The 23749-nt window shown below is 39.4% G+C and overlaps 1 protein-coding gene across 2 annotated transcripts in view; it reads right to left on the bottom strand.

Moving 5' to 3' along the window:
- Positions 1–2823: 2823 nt before the first annotated feature.
- The window catches only part of ALKAL1 (ALK and LTK ligand 1), a 52338-nt gene continuing 31412 nt past the window's right edge, over positions 2824–23749 (bottom strand). For both annotated transcript variants that reach the window (XM_075124729.1, XM_048840649.2), the window contains 4 exons: positions 13889–13942; positions 8428–8508; positions 6696–6772; positions 2824–3490 (listed from right to left, as the gene is read on the bottom strand). In XM_075124729.1, coding sequence (XP_074980830.1) covers positions 6708–6772; positions 8428–8508; positions 13889–13942 — 200 coding nt within the window. In that variant the 3' untranslated portion in view covers positions 2824–3490; positions 6696–6707. The remainder of the gene's footprint in view (positions 3491–6695; positions 6773–8427; positions 8509–13888; positions 13943–23749) is intronic.

Genomic DNA, 23749 nt, shown 5'->3' with positions numbered 1-23749 from the left:
GGAAAAGCTCCCTGTGGCTATGCATCTGCACTGTGTTAGCTTTTCTATGTGACCTCCACATGTTCCTACCTACTATATAGCCCCACTGCCCACATTGTATAGCCTTTGCCTCCAGCTGCTTTATTGTATTTTCGTAGTCTTTCTATGCCCTCTTTCTGTCTCTGTGCTCTAGTGCCTTGCAGTGCATCATACCTCCCTGTCATTATTGGCAGCTGCTTTGATCTTCCCTTAATACTTCATCATGAAGACTGATTTCTTCATCTACATACTAGCATTTGCGCAAAAGCAACCCAGTGCTTTGTTTCAGCAGTTCTCTTGGCAAATAAATGCCTGATCTCCATTTCAGCCCCTGGTAATTTTTGCTTGCTCGCTTTGCCTCATAACAGTTACCTATGCCATCACCATGAAAGCTGACCGCTCCACCAAATGTTGGCTCCTCGATACACTCAGGGCAGGGATTAAAAGTGGGTGGTATCAAGCTCCAGGCCACAGAGGGAGCCTCCACACAAAAGACTGAAGCAAAAGAGGGGGGCTAATGCCTGGGTGCCCCAATATTGAAAGTCCCAACTCCAGGTAGTTGATGGAACTACGTGAATCCCAGAAAGACTGTAGCAATTAAGGGCCAAACTTAAAAAGGAATGGTGTCTAAATATATCTATAAAGTATATGCATGCGGTTAGTGGTTTGTATATGCAGGCACAACCGAGACTCCTGTGGTCTTGAAAGTGTGGCCCAGCAACAAATTTTATCATCTTTGAGATTGAAAAATGCTGCATCTAAATATTTCTGGGGTGCCCTTCATGTAGTAGAATATGAGTTCAGATTTCTACTCTGATCTGTTTAGGTTTGTATCAGACAATTGGGTTGAAGGAATGTGGTAAGAAGGTAGCCACATGGGGAAGTCAGACAGTAGGTGTGTGTTTCACAGCCTGGGAAAGGCTAGTTTTAACTCCAGCTCGTCACAAGATAGCAGGCTCTAAGAGTCCTAGCCCTTCAAAGGCTAACCAGAACAAATAACCTTCTCCGCACCCAAGGTTCCCAGCAAAACATGACTTACCTCAGCCAAGGCACCAGAAGAAAGCTGAAAGTCTGATTCTTAGGTTTAGTTTCTTCCTGGTCTCAGTCCTGAGGGCTCACAAGCTTATGTTTCTTCCCTCATTCAGTTCACTCACATTCTTTTTCTCTCAGCCCCAGCATCTGAGTGTGAGAAGGAGGGACTTCCCTTCGCCACATATGTTTCCACCCTCTCTTGATTATCCCTGCACTGAGAGAAGATAGCTGCACCCTTTCCTATGGAAAGGCAATTAACCATTTCCCTGACAGTCAAGGACCAGGGTCTTTACCTCCTATCATGGGGAGGCAAAGCTTATGATTTAGTTACAGACCTTCAAATTACTATATTATTATATGTTAGCCAAGAATGACATTAAATAGCCCAGATCAGGCTTCTTCAGCCTGAAAATAAGAAACTGCATGGGATTTTCTTTCAAATTGAATGTGTGTCTACGTGTCTGAAATGACCTTGGATATTATGCATCCAGCAGGGCTTGGGCAAGGTTTTCCTGCAGTGACTCTTCCTACCCATGGCTATGATGCAGAAACTCATGTCTGGGAGACAGTCTTTTCTCTTCTGCTCTCATGGCTTTCAGTCATATGGAGACACTGAAAAGGAGAAAGAGGCAGCCTATGGGCCTTGCTAGCAGGGAGGTAAACAGAACAGAATGGATGCATAGAAGCTCTCCGAGAACTGTCTGGAGTGGGGAAAGGTATTCCCCATGAGCCTCTGGTCTTCCCCTATTCTTTGATCCCAGAACTCCTGGGATCACTCAGTTTCCCTCCCATCCTGCCTCACTGCTCCTTGGAAAACTAGAAGAGCATGGTCCAATTTCAGTTTGGGGCAGTCTTTCTACTACTAGAGAAGGTATGTGCAGAGAAGCAAGCTCATCTGTCTCACTGAAATGTCTCAGGGAAAAGATCCTAGAATTTCATAGTTCAACATTTCATTAATAAGAATACTGTCTCCATTATGCATCAGGTCAGGGCCTGAGCTCTTCTTCACTTTGAGAAAAGTAGGATGTGATGGTAAAAAGTTTGAGAAACAACAACAACATGAATTTATAAAGGAAGAGCAAATGTTACCTTAATTGCTGGAGCTGCTCAATCATTAAAGAAAGATGTAGTAGTTAGAGATTTTTCTAAAATATTTGAACTTGTCATATTATTGTCCAAGTTCTTACACTATGTCCAAGAGGCTTCAGAGCAGCAGCAGCAGAAGCATATATATGCAGTGTGGTATACTCTGTGTAATACAAATCTTGCTTTTCTTGGGCAGGATGGCAAATTGAATTGGCCTAGTGCATTGTCCTTACTGCAGCTTGCTGTGGTGCATTGCACTTGTTCTGGGTGGCTGCCAGCTGGGTTTGTAGGGGGTTGTTCCTTCTAAGCATGCTCCTTCTAGCACTTTTATATTGATCTCTGGCATTACTTTTGTGAAAATATTTCTACTGTTGTGGGCTGTGTCAGGATGCTATCTTTAGCCCTATACTAGGTGCTGTGTTCATTGTGCACTTTAGGTACATTCTGTACTCGCATTCACATACTTAATCACCTGCAGACTGAACCCGTAGGCAAATGTAGCTCTTAGGAAGCAAACTTTGTGAAAGTCCTGTGCTGTGTAAAATCAAGGGTTAGATCTCTTAATCAAATTTTATTGCAAGTTCTCCAGCATTACATTAGTGTTCTGTTACAGCTAAAGTATTATGTTATCTCTGTAGTAAGTTCCAACTCCATCCAAGGTGTCAATAAAAACAACTTAGAAACAGGTTATTTTTATATTCTTTATTCCACCAAAACTGCATTGCAGTCTTCCAGTCTTTTATAGTATTTACATTATTTGCAACTCTTTCCATAAGTGCCAGTACAAATGTAACTGATGATCATCCAGAATAGCTGTACAAATGTTCCTGAAAGCAAGGTGCATTTCTGGGAATTATTTTCTTATGTGCAATAATATATAAAGTATATATTTAACAAAGCTTCATAATATACAATATCTTCCATTGAAAGTAGAACATCCCACTTACAGCTTATTCAGATTTCAGTTACATAGACTTTTGCATTTCAAGTTAGTGCAAATAATGAAAGTAGGAGCCTGAGCAAAATGGTGTAAATACAATGGAACAAGAAAATCAACAGCAAAAACTAACCAACTCACTGCATATGATAACATTTAATTAGTATATTATTATTCTTTATATACAATATATTTAAATAATTGGCTTATTTGAGCTATAGGAAACAAATTTACAAATTAAAATAAAATAATGTTTCCTTCACACAAATATGGAATGTCCAACATATGAAAATAAAATGCATCTAGTAACAAAACAATGCTGTAAATCAAAAAGATACAAGATGACTTTTCTATTATCTTGGGGAAGATTTCAAGGCACTTTCTCGGCAAATCAGAGTTCTCTTGTAATAGAAAGGACTGCAAGAAGAACAAACATATCTGGTTTCAGAGCTGTGCAACACTGATGTGGTCTGATTAATCCAAATCTGTTTACAAATTACAGTTTTGTGTGAACTAAAGAAACCTCTAGATTTGAAGAAACCTTTAGATTAACTCTGTGGTGCAGGTGGATCTGCTGTGAGCACTAATGAGTTTTGCATCTGCAAATCCTAACTAATGGTGGTAAGAGGCTCAAAAGTTAGTGGTGCATGCTGAAAGTTTCCCATGCATACTGTACAAATGCATTGGCTGCCATTTAAATCTTTATTATCGCCACTCCCAAGTACCATTGTGTACTACCTGTTCTGCAATAAACCACAGTAACTTTAATGAGACAAAACTATAAAGATTGTAATTGCAACCACGTAATCATTCTTCATATAAACTATGTTCCTAAATGCCTTACAGCGTTGTCATTTTTGTAACCAAGCTAACAGGTCACCTAGCCAATCTACACATATTGTATCACATCAGTAGACTTCTCCGTGGTCCTGAAATGGAAACAGAGGAAACCTTTGTTCATCCCTTCCTGGAAAGGTTGGTGTAATACACTTTTGGAAAGAGAGCTTGGGATTTCCAAAGGAAAACCTGAGCCATAATGTACAAATACCACTCCATCCTTTTCTCCCAGGGCATGGAAAGCAGGGGGAAGAACAAGCTTGTGCTCCCCTCTATCGCAGTTGCTGTTTTGGTTAAACAAAATTATCAAGGTCACTTACATCCTAAAATGGGCCTATTTTTTATGTTGCGGGGGGGAGAAGGTACTTAAATATCTGCGGTGAGGTTAGTCCTGCTGTTGGTGCCATGAAGGAACCCAAAAGGGCTCTCTCAGATGTAACACAAGGAGCAGGTCCTTCATGGGAGACAGGAACAACAATAATTTTGGTTCTCTGTCAGCTGCTGCAGGGAGCACTACATTTGACCTTATTGAGCCAGCAGGAGGAGAAGAATCAATCACACCAATTAAATCCTCAACTAATGGGGCAAGGAGAAGCACCAGTCCTGCCCACTGCTGCCAAGACAAATGGCAAGGGAGCAAGCAAAGACACCCCCATTGCATGATGGGTAAGAGGTAGGGTAGAGGAAGGTGGGTCAAACATACCCCTTGCCCTTCACCCCCCATCCCAAGAGAAAAGCCTCAGCTGCTGTAAGGTACTAGGGTTGGAAAAAGGGGCACAAAGAGCAGGCTCTGATCTCCCCTGCAGGGGGATAGAACATGGGAGAGGAGAGGGAGGCAAGGAAGACTTGGGACATGTTTATACTGTCTGACTGTATTACTTTTTTCCTCTAACCTTTACTTTGTTTTTTTTTAAAGAAAGCCCAAATGCATGTTAAAGAGAACATGGTGAGTGGGAAGCTGCTCACATTGCCTGCCCTTCTAACCTCCAAATCAGCTCTTCATTTTCTATCCATTTGGCAAGTGAATTAGGACAGCTGGGTCCATAAATCAGGGGCCACTTCTGATCTCCTTACCCTGATTTTTAGGATAAAGCAGAAGGCAGTAAACTTTCTGGGGAATAGGCCTGCACTGAGGCTACAGCAAACATCTTTAGCTATCAGTTAGAAGACCATGTGAAGAGAAGAATGGGAACATAGAACTGTCTGTGGGAATCCTGCAGAGCGAGCTGGAGGGGTAAAAAAAGACATGGAGGAGGGAAGACGAGGCAGAAGAGAGGCAGGGAAAGCAGACCAGTGAGACATAGTGTAAGAAGGAGACAAGGAGCAGGAAAAAAATAGAATTGAGTAGGGGGGAAGATAAATATTGTAGAAACACACAGGAAGAAAATAAAAAACAGAGATAAACAGAAGAGGGATGTTAGGAAAGACACCTGCTTCTAGTCAGTGAGGAGACAATGGGCTAGAATCAGTGGTGTGCTGTGACAGTGGAACAAAGCATGTTGAGATAGTGATGACTCGGGTTTAAACAAGGAAAATAAAGAATACCGGGATAAAAGAAAGAGTTGTCTCATTTCTTCTGGCACTAGAATATTGATATATTTTTCTAAGCTCTCCCCCCCAACCAACCCCCCCACCCCCAGATCTTCCCATTTTCACTTGGGAATCAAATCAGCAAAGGCAGCTGCTTTTTATCCTGCTCTTCTTTCCTTATTCCCTTTCAATTTGAACTGAGGTCTTGATACCAAAAAAAAGACACAGCTTCTTAAATCTTAAGGCTATCACTATATTTTAAAAGGAAAATGTTTTTGAAATCATGCTACCTTGTGGTAACTTCTTTTCAAGCATTGTTTGGGTGTAGTAAGAAGTGAACACCAGCAGAAGATATTTAAATAAACAAATATCCCAGCTTTTGATATTTATAAGCTATGATGACTCTAGAGTGCTTTTAACAATCAGCATGAAAAGTTTGAACATTCTAAACAGCCTTCTGAGAGTCTATGTGGTTGAGTGACGTTCTTTCAAAGATGTGCATTGTTTTCTTCCTATTTATGATACTGTGCCCCATATTTAACCACAGGCAATGGATTGGTATCCAGAAAGTGTGCTGCCCAAGAGTTAATAAAGCCTCAGGCTGTATTATGTTTTCTATGCTCCCCCAAAACCTCCACTTTGATGAATGCAAACCCTCCTTCATGCTTGTTCCCAGGGGCAGATTTTGGAGTTACAGATGCACCTGAATCTGGTGCAAAGGCACAGGACGTTTTGCACTGTGCCTTTAAGGGATTCTAGCCCACCTGGGATCTTCACAGATATCAGGGGAATTGTGGGTTGGGAACCAGACTTCCTATTTTTTTCCATGGAGGAGCAAACCCTGCCACATGGAAGAAAGAATCTGGAGGAAATACTGTGAGGGAGCTTCACAGATTCCCTGCCCTCCCACACCTTTCCAGGTTCCTTCTCAGATATTTCCATGGAAGTGGGTCATCTCACCCATAATTATTTAGTGCCAGAAACATCACATGGAGCCATGAGCTAATATAAGAATACTACATTGGAGCATGCATAACAGATGCAGGACAGGTCTATACATTAATGTGCTATCTCCATGATACACCAGTAGGTGCAAAATTCAAACTGTGGCACAATAGAGCACATTAATACCAAAGCAGCAGGTTATAAACACTAACATATTTCTGTTTGTTTTCTAGATAACAGGTGAAAGGTATCAAGCAAATCATTAGGCCATAAAGTAAACAAGGATCAGATGAAGAAAAAGGATACTTACACAGCAAACTTTCTAAGGTTGTGTACACAAAGGACTCATTGCCAACCTTGTTAGTAATCTTGCACACCTTTTGTAATCTATAAAATAAAATAATTCACAACAACAATAAATAATTGGAATTGCCATGTATTCTGGGTGAGCAACATTAATGTTCAGAGTGGGAACCAGGTTTATGTGAACTGCACAATAAAAACATTTCTGTTTGAAATACATGAAATAATTTGTGCTGGTTGCAAAATGATACCAGTAGCTTATTACAATTTTGCTCTTCATCACACACCTATGGTACACCATTGTATTAAAAGAAGGTAAATTTTGTCTTTTGCTCCTTACAAAATCTATATAATATGAAGGAATCACATGGCTCTGTGAATTTAATAAATATACATAACGTGCAAGGCCATATATACAATCCTGTTCTGGCAGGGTTTTGGTGTCTTATGAGATAGAAGATAGTGAGGTCACAAACCAATTAAAGGGATATTATTCAATCCCTATACACTACAGGAAAGAGGAAGTAATTTTACTACAATGAACAATATTATTTATTCTTTACAGGATCAGGCCTTGATTTCTATATTCCCAATTCTACACAGCACAGGGATTGGAGAACTAGGGCCTAGTATTATTCAGTCAAGTTCGGACTTGGCTGTTCTGGGTTGTATGAAGGCCAGATTCTGTGAGGTATTAATGTTCAATGGGACTTGAGCTCTCAACACCTCACAAGAACTGTTCTCTACTTTTCAGAATGATGACATATGTCTGGAAGTGTGAGGTTTTGCATGACTAATAGATTTAAATGTTGTAGACAAACAGTGCTGTTGATTGCCAGTCAGTTTCTCTTTTCCTTTCAGTTTCACTAGAACAATTTCTTTGTTAAGAGTTCCATTTTCCCCCCTTTTAATACATTATTTAGAAAAAAAAATTCTTAAACAAAGCTCTGGTACAGATTTAGCACCTGGCCTTGAAGTCCTTATTCAGGTAAACCTCCCATTGAGTTGAAATGGGAATTTTAGCTCAGTAAGGACTGTAGGACCGGGGCTGTAATCTGTCAATAGTAAAAGCAATGATTCTCTTCTTGCTGGCATTATTTTTATTTGCAAAAAACAATTGAAAATTGGGAGTTCATTGGTTTTCATTCTTTGAGGTGTGTATGTAATTACAGAAAATTCTTCTAAAAATTGGCATTTTATTGCTACAATGTATCCATTTTCCAGAGGCCTGGTTCTCTTCTCACTTACATTAGTCTTATTTAGGAGCATCTCCATTGAAGTTAATGGAATTACACTAGTGTAAAACCAATGAAAGTGAGAGACAAATCAGACCCAGTGTATTTTCCATGGTATGGCGTGAGGACCGCTATAAGCAAAGGTTATGATCAGGCCTAGCATGGCACACATTTAGGCCTGGTTGTATCAGCATAGCTACATTGGTCAGGGGGTGGAAAAAAACACGTCCCAACTAATGTAGCTATGCCAACATAGCCCCCAGTGTAGACACCACTATGTTAACAGAAGAGGCCTTCCATCCATTCAGCTAACGTCCTTTGAGGAGGTGGTATTCCTGCACCAACAGAACACATGTTTTTGTTGGTGTCAGCTGCATCTACGCTACAGAGATATGCTGGCATAGTCTACATAGTAAAGGCATACCCTTGGGAGGCAAAACAAGCATGTTTATAGACGGAAAAACACTGCTGTTAGAGCTAAAAATCATTTCATCTGTTACTTACATGCTGGTGTTGAACAGTCCCTTGTGTTGTGATAGAGCCGATGGAAATGCTTGCTGCACTCAGCTGAGAATGAGACTGGCCCTGTTGGATCGCAAATAGCAGTTAATGACAAAAGGAAATGTTTGAGTATTTCAAAGCCTGTTTGATAGCTAGTACATGTGTATATAAATCCCCCTGCTCCAACATTCTTCTGGATGAAACACAATCTTCAGAAACAGATCTGTGTTTGCCTAAGACATCACAGGTTGAAAAAAGCAAGTCTGAGCCATCTCACAACTGCTAATGTTTTACAGCCTTAATACAATTATGCTTAATCTGTTAATACAATTTAAACAATTACATTGTAATCTGATTATGATGCCACAAGATAACAGAAAGGTGTTATGTAAATTGGTGTGGAGGTAGTGAGAAATTTTAAATTCCAAAGTCAAAATATTTTTATCATTAAATTTTCCCTTATTTCCTTTTTTTCTATTTAACACATTATCTCACCGTAATGAGGTCCTATCATGCATTCTTTCACTGATATGATCATGGTCTATGTGTCAGGAATACAGTCCTTTGAAAGTGAAACAGCTCTTTGTCTTGAAGTCCCAGAAATAAGTCCAAAGCCAGGAGTAAATTTTCCAATAAAGTAAAAAACAAAATTGTGTAGCTACCACAGTGCCCACTTAGCTCAATATACAGTAGTCTAATGTGGAAGGAATAAATATGATGTAGTTCATTGTTTGGCTGCTATAATTTTTATCTCTAAAGAAGCAACATTTTAAACAAAGTTCCCAAGTCCAGCAAAGCTAAAGTAATTAGACTACAACTTCAGTTTGCTTTAGATGCTGCATGGAGACTTTTTGATTCTATGTAAGGATTTGTTTTATTAAACTGTTTTAATAAGATAGCAACTTGCAGGATTGGCCCCATAGTGCCTCTTGCAAAGTATTATGCATCCTCAACCACTCACTGTGTTTCAGAGTTAGGCTCAAAGGAAAGTAACTGGTTTGCCTCTGCTATTTTGGATCCATGACATCTTCCTAGCTGTGCTTCCTAGTCTGGGCATACGGTCAGTGTCTTCTGTTTGCATGGCACAAATATGCTGAAACTGAGGAGGACTTCAGAACTTGGCTCAAGAGTTAAAGAAAGTGAAACAAAATAGCCCAAAAGTAGCTAATAAGCCAGGAAGTCAGATGAAGGTGGTAGGAATACCTGGAAAAATAGTTATTTTCCCCTCACACATGTGAGATGAAACAGAAGTAAAATCTTTAAAATTGATTGTTATATTAGGGAACATCTGGGGTTTTAAATTAAACCCTTATTTTGTTTAATGTGTTTATTGTCCAAGAATCTTATATACAGTACTTATTCAACATTTAAATTGATCGTAATCTCTTGGCATATTTGATGTGTAGAATATTTTTCTTAATTTGGAAGCATATGGACTATGGAAAAATGTTGATTATTTTTCCGCATCCCGACCCCTTCATAAATTTAGGATGCCCTAAAACTAACAATGAATGTCTGTAAAATGGCTTGTGTTGTTTACAGTGATGCAAACAGGATTATAATTTGGAATAATAGGATGAAATTAAGACATTGAAAATGTAGACTAAATTTCAAGAAAAATTTACTGATGGTGAGATCTACTAAAGTTATGGAATAGTCTTTCAAGGGAAGTGGCCCCATTACTTGAGACCTTTAAAATGTATATCGGGAACATTACAAAATATACCATAGGGAATAATCCTGGGCTACGTGAATAGACTACGTGATCTACGGGATAATCCAGCTTTCCCTATTCATGCAAGGAATTCTTACTGAGGTAAACAGTCTGACTAATTTCATTGGGATTACTCATACAGAAATGGACTTATATGATTAAGGGCTTCAGGATCAGGCCTTATTTAGGTCTTTATCCATCGCTAACTTCTGTATTCTGGTCATATGTTCTACAGTATTCATGGATATTTTTCACTATCATTTTTAACCAATGTACTCTGTTTTAGGTACAATTTCTATTCCATCTAAGTTCTTATACTGTACCCACTTCAGTATTTGAGCAGTTAATGTTAAACAATATGACTAACATCAGTCTAGTGACATTTTCTTTTTTCGCTCCCCAAAAGAGAACTCTTATGAGTGTTTTTAGTTGTTGTTTTTAAAATAAATAAAATGGGTGTATTACGCACTGCTACACTGGAAAGCAAAGTCAAAGACTTTTGCTGCTGGTGGTTTTATGTGTGTTTGTTTTTGTTTTTTTAAGGTGTGCTGGACAGGGGTAAGGTTTGCAGTCACTCTTAGTTCCTTCAACTAAAACTTCTAAAACTGGGGATCAGGCACTAGAAAACCCTTCTCTCCTCTCACACATGCTTTATTCAAAGTAGACAATTCTACCATTCCTGAGAAGAGTCAAAAGTGAAGGAGCTTCCACAGGGTGAGACAATACTTTATGTAACCTGAGCCCCATCATTTAGAGCCTTAAAAATATGGACCAAGACCTTCTATTTGACCCATTGTTCTATAGGAAACTAGTAAAGTACAGGATCATGTGCTGGTTCCATTCTGTATTTCTGAGATGTGCTACTACATTCCACACCATTTGTAATTTTATCAGGACTCACGTTTTCAAGCCCAGGTACACTGTCTTGCAATAAACCAGTTAGGAAGTAACAATGGCGTATATGATCAAGGCCATGTCTTTATTGGTTTCTAAAGCCTCAGGTGATAGAGTAGATTCTGTGCAGATGCAACTGTGCAAAAATCCACAGTCATCAAGAACTCTAGAATGACCCTTAAACTGTGCTTAGCTTGAAGATTTGTGGACATTTGACCCTGAGTGAAGGAGACAGCACTGAGGTAGCAAGCTCTGTGAAGCATTGCCTTTTGCCTCTAAATATCGCTTGGAAATATCCAGGAAAAATATGTTCAAACCAATTTTTATTTTTAAAGAAATCTCTCAGTGATGTAGGAAAAAGTCAGAGATGAATTTACAGAGGCATATGAAAGAGTTAGAAGGAGAGGCTGAATGGTTAGGGAAGATTCTGCTGAATTTTGCCTTTAGTCCATTGGTAGAAGAACTTCAGAATCTGAAGACATTTTAGTAGATGGAAATGGATTTCCACTGAAAAAGGGAGGACTTTGGCATAGAGGAACAGGATAAGATAAAAAAATATCATGTTATTAAACCAACTCCGAAGGTGATTAAGGAGGCTTGAAATGACTGAAAGCTTAGAGGGGTTAAAGAGAAGGGAAAGAGAGGGAGAGAACGAGAAGGAGCTTTCTGCTTTTCAGTGTTATTGTTTTATTTAGAAATAAAAAATCACTTGATTTGTGTTTTGAGTATATGCATTTTAAGTAATTCAGGCCACCCTTCCTTTTTTAAAATTTTTTCCTATCTTGGAAAACAGTACCTACGATACACCAAGGCAACTCACTTCTCAACATCAGTAGTATCCAGAACACTTGAAAAACCCAAGAGACATTGAAAGTTAAAGCTGCTGGAAGCAGGCCCTGTCCAGGAGGAGTAAAATTGTAATCTCACTCCACTAAATCTTTCAGCAAAGAGGTAGATACGGGTTCTTAGTTTAAGAACAACTAAGGAAGAATTAGTAAAAGGAAATTTGGTTATCAGTTGAATGTACATTCTTCTATTCAGCCAAAAAAAGCTTAGAACAACTGGATTCCTTTACACCACAATTGTGGCACTTGGGAACTACAGGACTTTTAATCTCATTGTATTTCTCTTTGTCTCTTTCTCCTAATCTTCCCCCTCCTTCCTCGCATATTTTCAGTCCACCCTGCTGCCCCTCTATCTCCTTCGACCCTTGCAGAGAATCCTCTATATCACCTAGTTGAGTTACTTTCCACTTTGGCTGGAGCTACGTCTCATCCCTCTGCTACCTGGGGTCATATCTCCTGCTCCTCCTTACCCACCAGGACTTCCTCATCTCCCTGTCTCCTCTCCAGTCTCCTCTTTGCCACTCTTCCCTGCCCTAAGCTGCGTCTCGTTCTCCTCCCCACAGGCCTGGGGCTTCTCTCCAGCTTCCTTTTTCATTTGGTTGCTGCTATTTCCCCTCCAACCTCCTGTTCCTCTCTCCTGTTCCAGTTCTCTTGTTCCCAAGTCCTCTATGCCCCATAATATTCAGGAGCACTCTTCTACAGGTCTCTCACCATTACCACTCATCTGATATTCTCCTACCCCTTAATTCCTGAACATGGTGGGGGGGAGAGACTGGAGAGGAGTTTGGGAGGTTTTCAAGCTTTGAAATTGAAACCAGTGTTTGTTTTTTTAACCATTTTATACATATATATTTTAAACAATGAATGATTCTTATGATTTTTATTTGATTTAATCTTTTTCATTTCCTAAATGTCTACTTATTTTTGCTCTTTAAAATAAACTTTGATATTTACACATCAATCATGGTCCTGTGTGTGACTGAACATAAGAACAGAGAGAGAGGCACTTCACTTTTAGGCTGATGAGTGACAGAGAATTGCCTATAAATAAGCTTGGCAGAATCCTTTTTTTATTTTTATTTTTTATAATTTTGACAGAAAATATTGATGTTTATTTTTAAGCATTTTTTTAGATTTGGATTGATTTAAATGTTCAGTTACATAAAATTATGGGGTAGCCACAATTATTTAATGACAGTAGACACTGAAATTCAAAACGTTTAAGCTTTACAATCTGTTAAAACACAAATTGTCAACATCACATGTCAAAATGTACACACTTAAATCAACAAATTATACCTGCTTTTACTACTCATTTGCTAGTCCTTTTCTAATAAGCCTAATTCAAAAGTCTAAATCACTGCATTTTGACTCTAATAAGTTCTCAGGTAGCATTTTCCCTACTTTGCCTATTTGCAATTCAGTTATCATCGGTGGAAATATTTTGTCATCAGTTTGTGTGTATCGTGACATTGATGTTTACTAACATTTAATCAATAAAAAATTAATCTTTCTGAGCCTACCTATAAATAATAAACATAGCCTAGAAACAGCCATAATACTAATGAAGTTGAAAATAAGAACAGTAAGATAGCTCTGACATAACTTTATGGTCAAGGACAGAATAGGGTAAAATTAGAGATGAACTCAAGGTGACTTTTCAAAAAATCATCAAGAAAAAGCAGATGTGATTTACATTCATGTATACCTCATTTTCCTCATATCAAATTGCAAATGGCAATCTGATATATATATATATATATATATATATATTGCAGTATATGGATATATTCAGTTCATCAATAGCACTGGCAAGCTGTTAATTTAAATCCAGTGAGATTATGGGGACTGAACTCCCTTAGTCTCTTTTGAAAATTCCAGCCGTAATTTAATTTCACAAATGTTAAATTCAGAACCAGACATTAAGAATGATATTAGCTATGTAACTAGTTTTTCATGTCTGTTTAGAATATAATTATGTACACGAATTAAAGCAAAGAGTTGTCCTTACCTGTAAAGTGTTTTATGAACTTGTCTTTTAAATTGGAATCTCTTGGAAATATTTCTGAAGAAAAAAAAATATACACATGATACTTTTATTACCATAAGCTAAGAATAATGTGCACACAAATATGCTATACACACACAATAACCTCCCATATTGGTAAACATTCTCGGTTTCATAGATATGATATAGTTTATTAAATTAGCTTCAATATTTTTTCCAAATAATTCATAGGTCGATCGATTAATGCCAGAAGGGACCATTAAAATCTTCTAGTATGACCTCCTGCATCAAACAGGCCATAGAATTTCACCCAGTAATTCCTGTATTAATTAAATCCATATCTTTTAGTAGACCTAGACCATATTTTTTAGAAAGACCACAATCCGATGAAGTGAGCTGTAGCTCACGAAAGCTTATGCTCAGATAAATTTGTTAGTCTCCAGGGTGCCACAAGTACTCCTTTTCTTTTTGCGAATACAGATTAACACAGCTGCTACTCTGAAACCAATCTAAACACAGGAATGCTGTGCTAGACTGTAAGTACTCAGGTACCACAGTGACTGGGGCCATATAAAAAACTAGATAGCCGAATACAGTATCTTGTTCTACAGATACCTAGAACTTCTGGCTTCGGAGGAAGGGGGAAACACTCAGTAATACACCTAAAACATGATTAAATTCCCATTAAAGTAAATGGAGCTTTTCCCCTGATGTCAGTAGGAGTTAGATCTTGCCCCTTCTCCAACATCTATTCCTTATAACTCTGCATCATTCAATTTACACTTAATTATAATTGTATCAGATAGTAAATACTTGGATCATAAAATACATGCTAATAAGTAGACAAATTAGGAGTTAACATTATGGACTTGTCACTAAACATATATAGGCACTATAAGCTGTTTCCTTCTTGTTTATATAGTGTTAAAGTCTCTGTATTCTTCTGCTGCTCTCTACCCAGTTCCCAGAGACAAACAATAGGAAATAGCTCTACCTGAATTTTTTTAATATTATCAGCAATTAATCCAGCTCTGGTCTGAATTAACTCCCATTCAACTAAAGATAGAAAGCAAGTTCCCTTTCATAGATTGGAAGACAGCAGCAATCTGTCAAAATAAATTGTTAGTGACTCTGGGCAGGGATTTTGGTTTGGGGTTTCTTTTGGCTGGGGGAGGGGGCAGAGATGGGGAGAGACTGTATTTTTTAGGTTGTAATTTTCAAAGGAATTTATGTCCCCTAATCCTACTGAATTTCGGTGAGACTTGGGCATCTAACTCCCATAGGCACCCTGGAAAATCCCAGCCTGATCTGACATGGATTTCATTCGTTGGCCAATTCATTTCTTCCCCAGCACACTGAAGTTATTTTCATGAAATGTCAGGGGATTTAAAATTACTCTCAGCGAAATGTGAAAAAGGCCTTTACTTTCATTTCACTAGAATAGTCCCAGAAAGTGAACACACACACACAAGCCATAAACACAGCTGAAATAAATCTGTATTAAAAATGTGAATAGTCACAGATTTTTTGGGTAGCATTTTCCCAACTGCACCTGCTAACATGAGCAGCTCTACCTGAAACTAACTGGTAGCACTAGGGGAGCAACAGTAACTTGCACTCTGAAGCAGTTCTCAATTTAAAGGAAACATGACCAGACTATGAGGCTAACAATGAGAGCCAGCATCCTGGTACTATTGTTAAGAGAGTTAATTCTCATCTTTTTAGTTGTGTCTTCTCAGTTTTAAAAGCAGGCATGTTTTCAAAATTACCGACACTAAAGATCAACAAATTCTACCAAGATTTAAAGGACTACCAAAAAAAAAGCCATATTCCCAAAGCACTTTAAATTAAGTGAAACCAATGGCAGCCATTGCTGGATAGACTGTATACGATGGACCCAACAACAGAAGCCAGAAGCAGAATCTTGACACAGAGTAAGCTTCCAAAAGTTGGTGTAAAATTCCCAAGATAAGAGCCCTGTGCTACTTTAGCCAGGCTTGCGACCAGCTCTTTTTAACAGTTTTAGTAACATTTCACATGGTACGCATCACCTATTAAAGGATGCTCATGTAGCAAGGTAAATTGCTTAGATGCATAATCATTTCATGAAGGGAAAACAGCATGTGTAGTAGAAATGAGCTATATTTGCAAAGTTTTGCTTAAATTATCTTCCTATGGAGCTGCACTGGGCATAAATACAGCAGAATAGTATCTTATGTGTGGAAGATGCAAAGGAAATTTTTACATGGGTAAGCAGCATATATATTTTACTCTTTGAACATGAAGAGAATGTGGCTGTCATAAATATAAAGGGAAGGGTAAACCCCTTTGAAATCCCTCCTGGCCAGGGGAAAGCTCCTCTCACCTGTAAAGGGTTAAGAAGCTAAAGGTAACCTCGCTGGCACCTGACCAAAATGACCAATGAGGAGACAAGATACTTTCAAAAGCTGGGAGGAGGGAGAGAAACAAAGGGTCTGTGTGTCTGTCTATATGCTGGTTTCTGCAGGGGATAGACCAGGAATGGAGTCTTAGAACTTTTAGTAAGTAATCTAGCTAGGCATGTGTTAGATTATGATTTCTTTAAATGGCTGAGAAAAGAATTGTGCTGAATAGAATAACTATTTCTGTCTGTGTATCTTTTTTGTAACTTAAGGTTTTGCCTAGAGGGGTTCTCTATGTTTTTGAATCTAATTACCCTGTAAGATATCTACCAGCCTGATTTTACAGGGTGGATTTCTTTATTTCTATTTACTTCTATTTTTATTAAAAGTCTTCTTGTAAAAAAACTGAATGCTTTTTCATTGTTCTCAGATCCAAGGGTTTGGGTCTGTGGTCACCTATGCAAATTGGTGAGGCTTTTTATCCAACATTTCCCAGGAAAGGGGGGGTGCAAGTGTTGGGAGGATTGTTCATTGTTCTTAAGATCCAAGGGTCTGGGTCTGTAGTCACCTAGGCAAATTGGTGAGGCTTTTTACCAAACCTGGTCCAGGAAGTGGGGTGCAAGGTTTTGGGAAGTATTTTGGGGGGAAAGACGCATCCAAACAGCTCTTCCCCAGTAACCAGTATTAGTTTGGTGGTGGTAGCGGCCAATCCAAGGACAACGGGTGGAATATTTTGTACCTTGGGGAAGTTTTGACCTAAGCTGGTAAAGATAAGCTTAGGAGGTTTTTCATGCAGGTCCCCACATCTGTACCCTAGAGTTCAGAGTGGGAGAGGAACCTTGACAGTGGCATAGGGAGGTCAAATACAATCATAGTACTATTTAAAGACCACAAATATATGGGTATAGGATACTAAGCCATGTATGTACTCATATAGAACATACATGATGCAACATATTGTGCATAGATTTATAATCTTGCATTTCCCCTTTATATTGATGGGCAAAGTTACAAATTAATTATAATGACATGTATTATATAAGCAAGAGTTCCATCCCTAGTATAATCCCAATTAATAATCATAAGAAATCTTCTTTACTCAGGGATTTCTTCCTTGGTTCCAGTGGGATCTCTCATCTTGGATGTCTAGTCTCCTTTGGATAATTAAGCACAACGGGGGCAAATCCTGCCCCTCCACAGGTGGTGATAGTCATGAAAATTACTAAGGCTGGAACAGTGGTGCTAGAACTGTTCTACAATTGCTCTGATGCCTGGGGGAGGAATGATGGTTTTATGGTTAAAGTATCAGAGGGGGATTGAGAGCTAGGCTTTTCCTTGGCTCTAACCCACAGATTTTGTGCATTACTTTGCTTCTGTCTCCCTTCTCATTCTTTGTCTTGTCTAGATATACTCAAAAAGAAAAGGAGTACTTGTGGCACCTTAGAGACTAACCAATTTATTTGAGCATAAGCTTTCATGAGCTACAGCTCACTAGATATACTGTGAGCTCACGAGGTCATGAACTGTTTTCTACTCCGTTTGAACTGTACTTAGCATAATGGTGCCCTGGGCCTTGGCTGGGCCTCTCTGTGCTACTTTACTCCATTATTCTCTTCCTACAACAAAACAAGTGACTCCATGTTCACTTTCTGCATTCCAAGGTCTGGGTTATATGTAAGCGGGAGAATGGTCCTGCTATTGTGGGGAACTTTCCTGGCTTCTGCACTACCCCGGTGAAGTGGGCTAGAGAAAGGATCTGAGTCCTCGCTCCCACTTCCTTTACCCAGAGGCCTCTCTGCCCTTGAGGACTCCCCTTCCACAATCCTGTCTGGCACAGTCCTCGTAACCCCGACAAGGCTGGGTCCAGGCTTCCTGAGGGGCTCAACCCCCAACCCTGCTGTGGTCACCTAGGACAGGGGCTAGGGTGTCCCCACTCTGGGGTACTCTCTCTGCACTGGGCACTTCCCTGACCCACTGACCATTTCATACAATTTAAAGCAAACACAAGTTGTTTAATTAACAATTAATTTTAAAAAAGAACAAGGAAAAATGGGAAAGGTTAAAGGAAAACACATCACCCCGCTCTGTGGCACGGAACATCACAAACAGTGTCTCTGGAATGTCAGGGCAGTTCACAGTCTGTTCCTTGTAGGTCCCAGGCCTTCTTCTCAGGCCCTGGCTGTGCTGCAGGGATGCTGTGGGTTGGAAACTTGCTCTGGTGGTGGCCACACACCTCCGGCCTTTGGGTGGTGGGACCCTTCTTCCCAGCATCAGCCCCCCGTCGGGTTAAGATTGCCCTCTAAGTCAGGCCTGCAAGGACCCTTGGCTGGGGAGGGGGTCTTTCTGTGCTGGGCCCTTTGCCCAAGGTCTCCCCTTGGCTGGCCCCAGTTGCTCACCACACCTGGCTCTGTGGCTGCAGCTCTGTTCCCAGCACAGGATCTGCTCTCCCTGGGCTGCTTCTGTGACTCTGCTCCCAACTCTGACCTGCCTCCTGGGCTGCTTTTCTGGCCGCTCTGGATCCGACACGGCTCTGCTCCCCAGGTCAGCTTGGGCCCCTGCTTTCTCCTTAGCTCGGCCCCACTCTGTCTGACCCAGGCAATTCCACCTGACACGGAGGATAGGACCCCTTTGGCTTCCTGACTCCCCAATTAGCCTGCCTGCCCTGTCAATCAGGCTGATCTGGAGCATTGGCCTCCACCCTTTTGGTACTGGGAGCTAGCCAACAAAAACACCCCCACTGAATGTTAGTAAGGGGACAACCCCTTACATATAGAACATTACATTGTGCAAGTCTCTAGTTATCATTACTGTACAGCATTTACTTTTGCAAATATTGTGTAAGTGGTTTTAAATAAATTATTTTTCAAGCAGAAAGCAAGCGGTATTTCATTCTGGTTATATGACCAAACATTTTCATGCAAAGCTGTTTTGTTTCATCCTATTTCTCAGGAAAAATGCCTGAAAAGGTGGGTTTTATTTTGTGGTTCTACTGAAGCTAAATTAATTCCATTACTAAGGAAGAGTTTGGAACAGATCCTGCACTATGTTTTAGTAGTATTTTTTCTATTAGTCTAGTTTAGAGGTACTTAGACTTTGTGTAACTGAGAGAGGCAATGACAACTTGTCAGGAGCCCAACGGATACACCTACCTTGCCTATAGGAACATACTTTTCATGGATTTTACACAAATTCCCAGAATCATCACTTCTATCTTTGAATCCCTCCATTGAAATATTTAGCATTGTCTCTGCTTACTCCTCTGTGAATGGTAATCTTAGAAAAATATACATTTAAAAATATCTGCCTTAAAAAAGAACCAAATGTTTATAAGTCAGCTCTGGACTTATTTCCACATATTTGGACTTCAAATTCTTTTACAACTATAGTATTTTAAGCTCTATGTAAGCTCTTTTTTTGTGTATTTTCCTGGCACCAGTATTGCAGCTAGAGAATGAGAATCTGGCTCTTCCGCTATAAACCTTGATGCTCAGTCATCCCAAATCACATTTTGGCATGTATGCCATAAATCCAAGCAACATTTTCTCCAAAAAATTATTTCAATTCAAGATACTGTTTATTATGTTGTATTTGTTGTTGTTATTGTTTAACTAAAAAGGGGGAGGGGGTAAAAAAAAAGATTTTGCAAAGCTCTTGTCCTTAGTGTGGACTGGGCTTGTTTGTTGGTTTAGGAATAAAACTTTAAAATGGCCAAGAATATATTTTGATTTGAAACATACTGGAACACACTCAGTAGGAAAATTCAGTAGCATTCTTTGTCACAACAGAAATTCCCCATTCATTTCTATGGGGCTTTTCTTCAGCAAAACCATCCCATAATGTCTAAGGAGCCCATAGATAGCCGATTAAGACAATATTACAATGCCAAGATGAAACAAAGTTATTGTGAGATTGTCTAGATCTTGCTACACCCAGTTTAAACATTTAAAATGTATATAAATAGAAAGTGTTACAATGCTAAAAGCAAAAACAAAATATTGCCAATGCAAGTTAATTAGTCAAATCATTCACTGTGACAACTGAGAAGAATATTTCCTCGCCCATTATTTTGGAAATCCTGCAGACTGGTGGTGACCAAAGGGAAATGCATAGTCCAGTCCTTGCTGGACTCTATTCAGCCCTATGTGCCAAAATCCAGTTTCAACATCATATTTGGCCTGGCAAGTTCTGGCAGAATATCATACACTGTGGGAACTGTCACCTTTTCAGTTCCTGACACAATGGCTATGGAGGTATGGAGCACCTCAGTTTGCCTCACAAATTAATGCACAGCTTATTCGGGCAGTATTGCAACTCTAAGATACACCTCTTCGCACATTCTTGCATTCCTTGCAAACTGTTGCTAGGATTGTATTTTGAGTTTGTTACTGAGAAATTATATTTACATACTAGGTGCCTTGTGCTTTCATTGTACAATATCACAGTGTTCACTTTCCTTAATGATAGCTTCTGGGTCTAGTGCACTATGGGGAATCATGTTGCACAGTGTCCCACTTTGCAAATGGGCTGAAATCATCTTCCTGGAGCAAGTGTACATGAAGGTATAGAGCTCCCTGAAATATGATGGCTGCTAAATGAGAAAATATTCATCTCAACTGTCTAGTTCAATACTTGTAAATCAATCCATCTATGTTGGCTCCCAGATCTATTTCAGTCTTTGTTCTATTTTTGAGCTTCTCTCTTTCTTTCTCCAGATACAATCTAATTGGTGCAACTAATAAATGCATAGTTAACTCGGTAGATTTCCTGCCCTCCCCCTCGCCCCCAATAAAAAAAAAACCCACCTCGTATATATATGGTGTGTATACTATATACACACCATATATATCATTATATCAATATATATCATTGCTTCCATCAGCCTAAGTGAAATATCTCTTTTTGTTTAAGAGGAGGCACTGTATATATCTTGTGTTAAGAAACATGCTCAACTCTCATTGACTGAAGGGTTATTTTGAGGGTTTGGTATGTGTATTCTGTTTTATGGGGGATTAATGGGAAATGATTTGACACTCAGTAGGGATGTTACACCCAGAGAAGATCTCCCTCCCATGAATAGTACAAATCTGTTTGAAATTCAGAACTGACAATGCACTGCATTGTAGTGTAATGAAGATTTAAGGACGTTAACTAATGTTTTATCACTTTCTAAGGGTGGTCTATTACCGGTGACACCACAAGTGAAAATGGATTGGCTGGTTTCATCTTTGTACAGGACTCAAAATAAATCAATAATAAAACAAGCCAAAAAACACTGTCTGCTCAATAGAATATCATGAACTTATATACCACTGCCGTCTACAGAATGGAATATGCCAGACATGCTCAGGCATATCATTCCTCTCTGCTATTTGAGCTAACTGAGCTGTTAATTTAATTCACCATGTAATGGCCACTCCTATAGCTCTCCAAATAAAAGTCTGTTTTGGGGAATGAAAGCTGTTAGTCAAGTGTAGTAACTAATTCACAATGAAGCATTTGACTAATTTATTTTCCTTTTCTACTTACGCAATATCTTTGAACACAGCACCAGCCTAGTGGTTTTATTTGCTGTACAACAAATCTGTATTCAGTATTTTTACTCTAGTTGTAGAGAATATTCAAATGTAAACTGTGATAGTTGGTTGCGATTTGTCAGCCAAGCCACATGGCACTGTTGTTGTTCCCTTATTAGATGAGTGCATTTATGATCTGCCTATTCATTTGTCCAAATTTTAAATTTTGCTTCTGTATATACTCAAGCTAGTGAATTTGCAATTCACTTTTTGTGATTTTTCTTCTGAGTAAAAATTTTCTGATGTTCACAGAAAGTGAGCCTCAAAGGGGGTATGAACATGGCCAAGAAAACGCTATTAAATGTTGAAGGTAGAACATTTTATACACTCTTCTCCCAGCTTTAGTTAGGAGCACTATTGTGGTATTACATGAACACACACACACACACGCACATAAAAACGCCAATAGATAGTCCCAGAATGTCTTTATTCAGTAACAAGTCATTAAAAAGCCAAAGACTAGAAGAGTAGGGGCATGATGTGAGTCATGACTGGAGTGTAACAGTGTCTGCAATTTAGCCTGACAATGCTTTCCTGCACTATGGCTGATTCATGCCAGTAATATCAGTCACTTGCTGACATGAGCTCTACATTTATATATAAATACCATCCTGGTATATTTTTAGAGGCAGTGCAAGAGGGCACAAAGGGAGCACCAGTTTCTTCAATCTTCATCCTTCACCTCCATCACACACACCCCTGCAGCACAGGGTTCCAGCCATTTGCACCAATGCCAGGCTCTGCAAAGGCCCCAAAAACAGCGGAGGGAAGAAGTGGAGGTATTGTCACCGTTTCTCCTTTTTTCTCCTTTCCATCTGAATACTAGGTGGTAAAATGAGGGTTCTGCAAGGTTCTGGATGTGGAGGGAAGGAGAGGATAGTTCAGATGAGGCATTGTCTGATCTGCTGAGAACTTCGCTCTACTGCCTGAAAATTTCCCACTGAATGTTATTGCTATTCAGAGCAGCATTCACTCTTAATTAGCAAGAGCCCCACAAGGAGCAAAGCCACTTGTGGTCAAGCGATGCTGTCTAGAGAGGATCAAGATGGGGTAAAGCACAGAGGGCCTGTCTCTCTGCAGGGATATCTCCAGTTTCCTCTTGGATATGAGAACATATCCTGGTTCCCATTGTACAGCCCCAAATTCTTCCCCTACAGGGTTTGATGCCTTAGAATCTTCACACAGGAAGCTATTTCTGAGTTTATGGAATGAATTTCCTCCTCCCACGATCTTCATGCAGAAGGGACACTATAGCCATTATTCTTAAAAGAGTTACTTGCTTTGTTTATCCTTTTTTTCAGTTACCTAACTATGGATAGTTTCTGAATTAAACACTGTTATTTGTTGCTAACGTGCAATAAAAAAATAGTTGACTAGAGCTGCACAAGAATCACATGAGATTAAACTTGAAATGCCCAAATAACAACACTTCCTCCCAATGTACCATAGCCCATGTTTGTTTCATAAATAGCACCCTGCTAAATCATCTGTCTTTTATGATGTCCTTTGTGGATATGTTTTACAACTCTAAATGACTGATAGTTATTAACATACCAGCATTGGCTCCAGGCACATAGAATTCTTCCCTCTCTAACGTTAAATAAGTCTGTTGAAGAAGACGCTCTTCAGTCTCCCACAAGAGGAGAGAAGCACAAGTGCTGCTTTTACAGGATGTATATGCAACAATTTGCGTGAGAAATTACACTTACCATGGTGCCCCATATTCTACTGTGACAGTTGTTCCTGCATAGCAGAGTTCCATGTCCTAGAGTTTTGATTTGTGGAGTTTCCTTTTTGTTCTTCTGGTGGAGGGGAGTGTGGGAAAGTTGGGTTTCCCCTCCTGTCCAAGAGGCAGGGACTTCAGTCCCTTTAACTTGCTTCCATTAGGCGGCCCCTTAACGCTGCACTGC

The sequence above is a fragment of the Caretta caretta genome, chromosome 2 (genome assembly GCF_965140235.1).
Source record: "Caretta caretta isolate rCarCar2 chromosome 2, rCarCar1.hap1, whole genome shotgun sequence".
NCBI classification, from domain to species: Eukaryota; Metazoa; Chordata; order Testudines; family Cheloniidae; genus Caretta; species Caretta caretta.
Note: the sequence above shows the minus strand (reverse complement) of the source record. Positions and strands in the feature narration are given on the sequence as shown.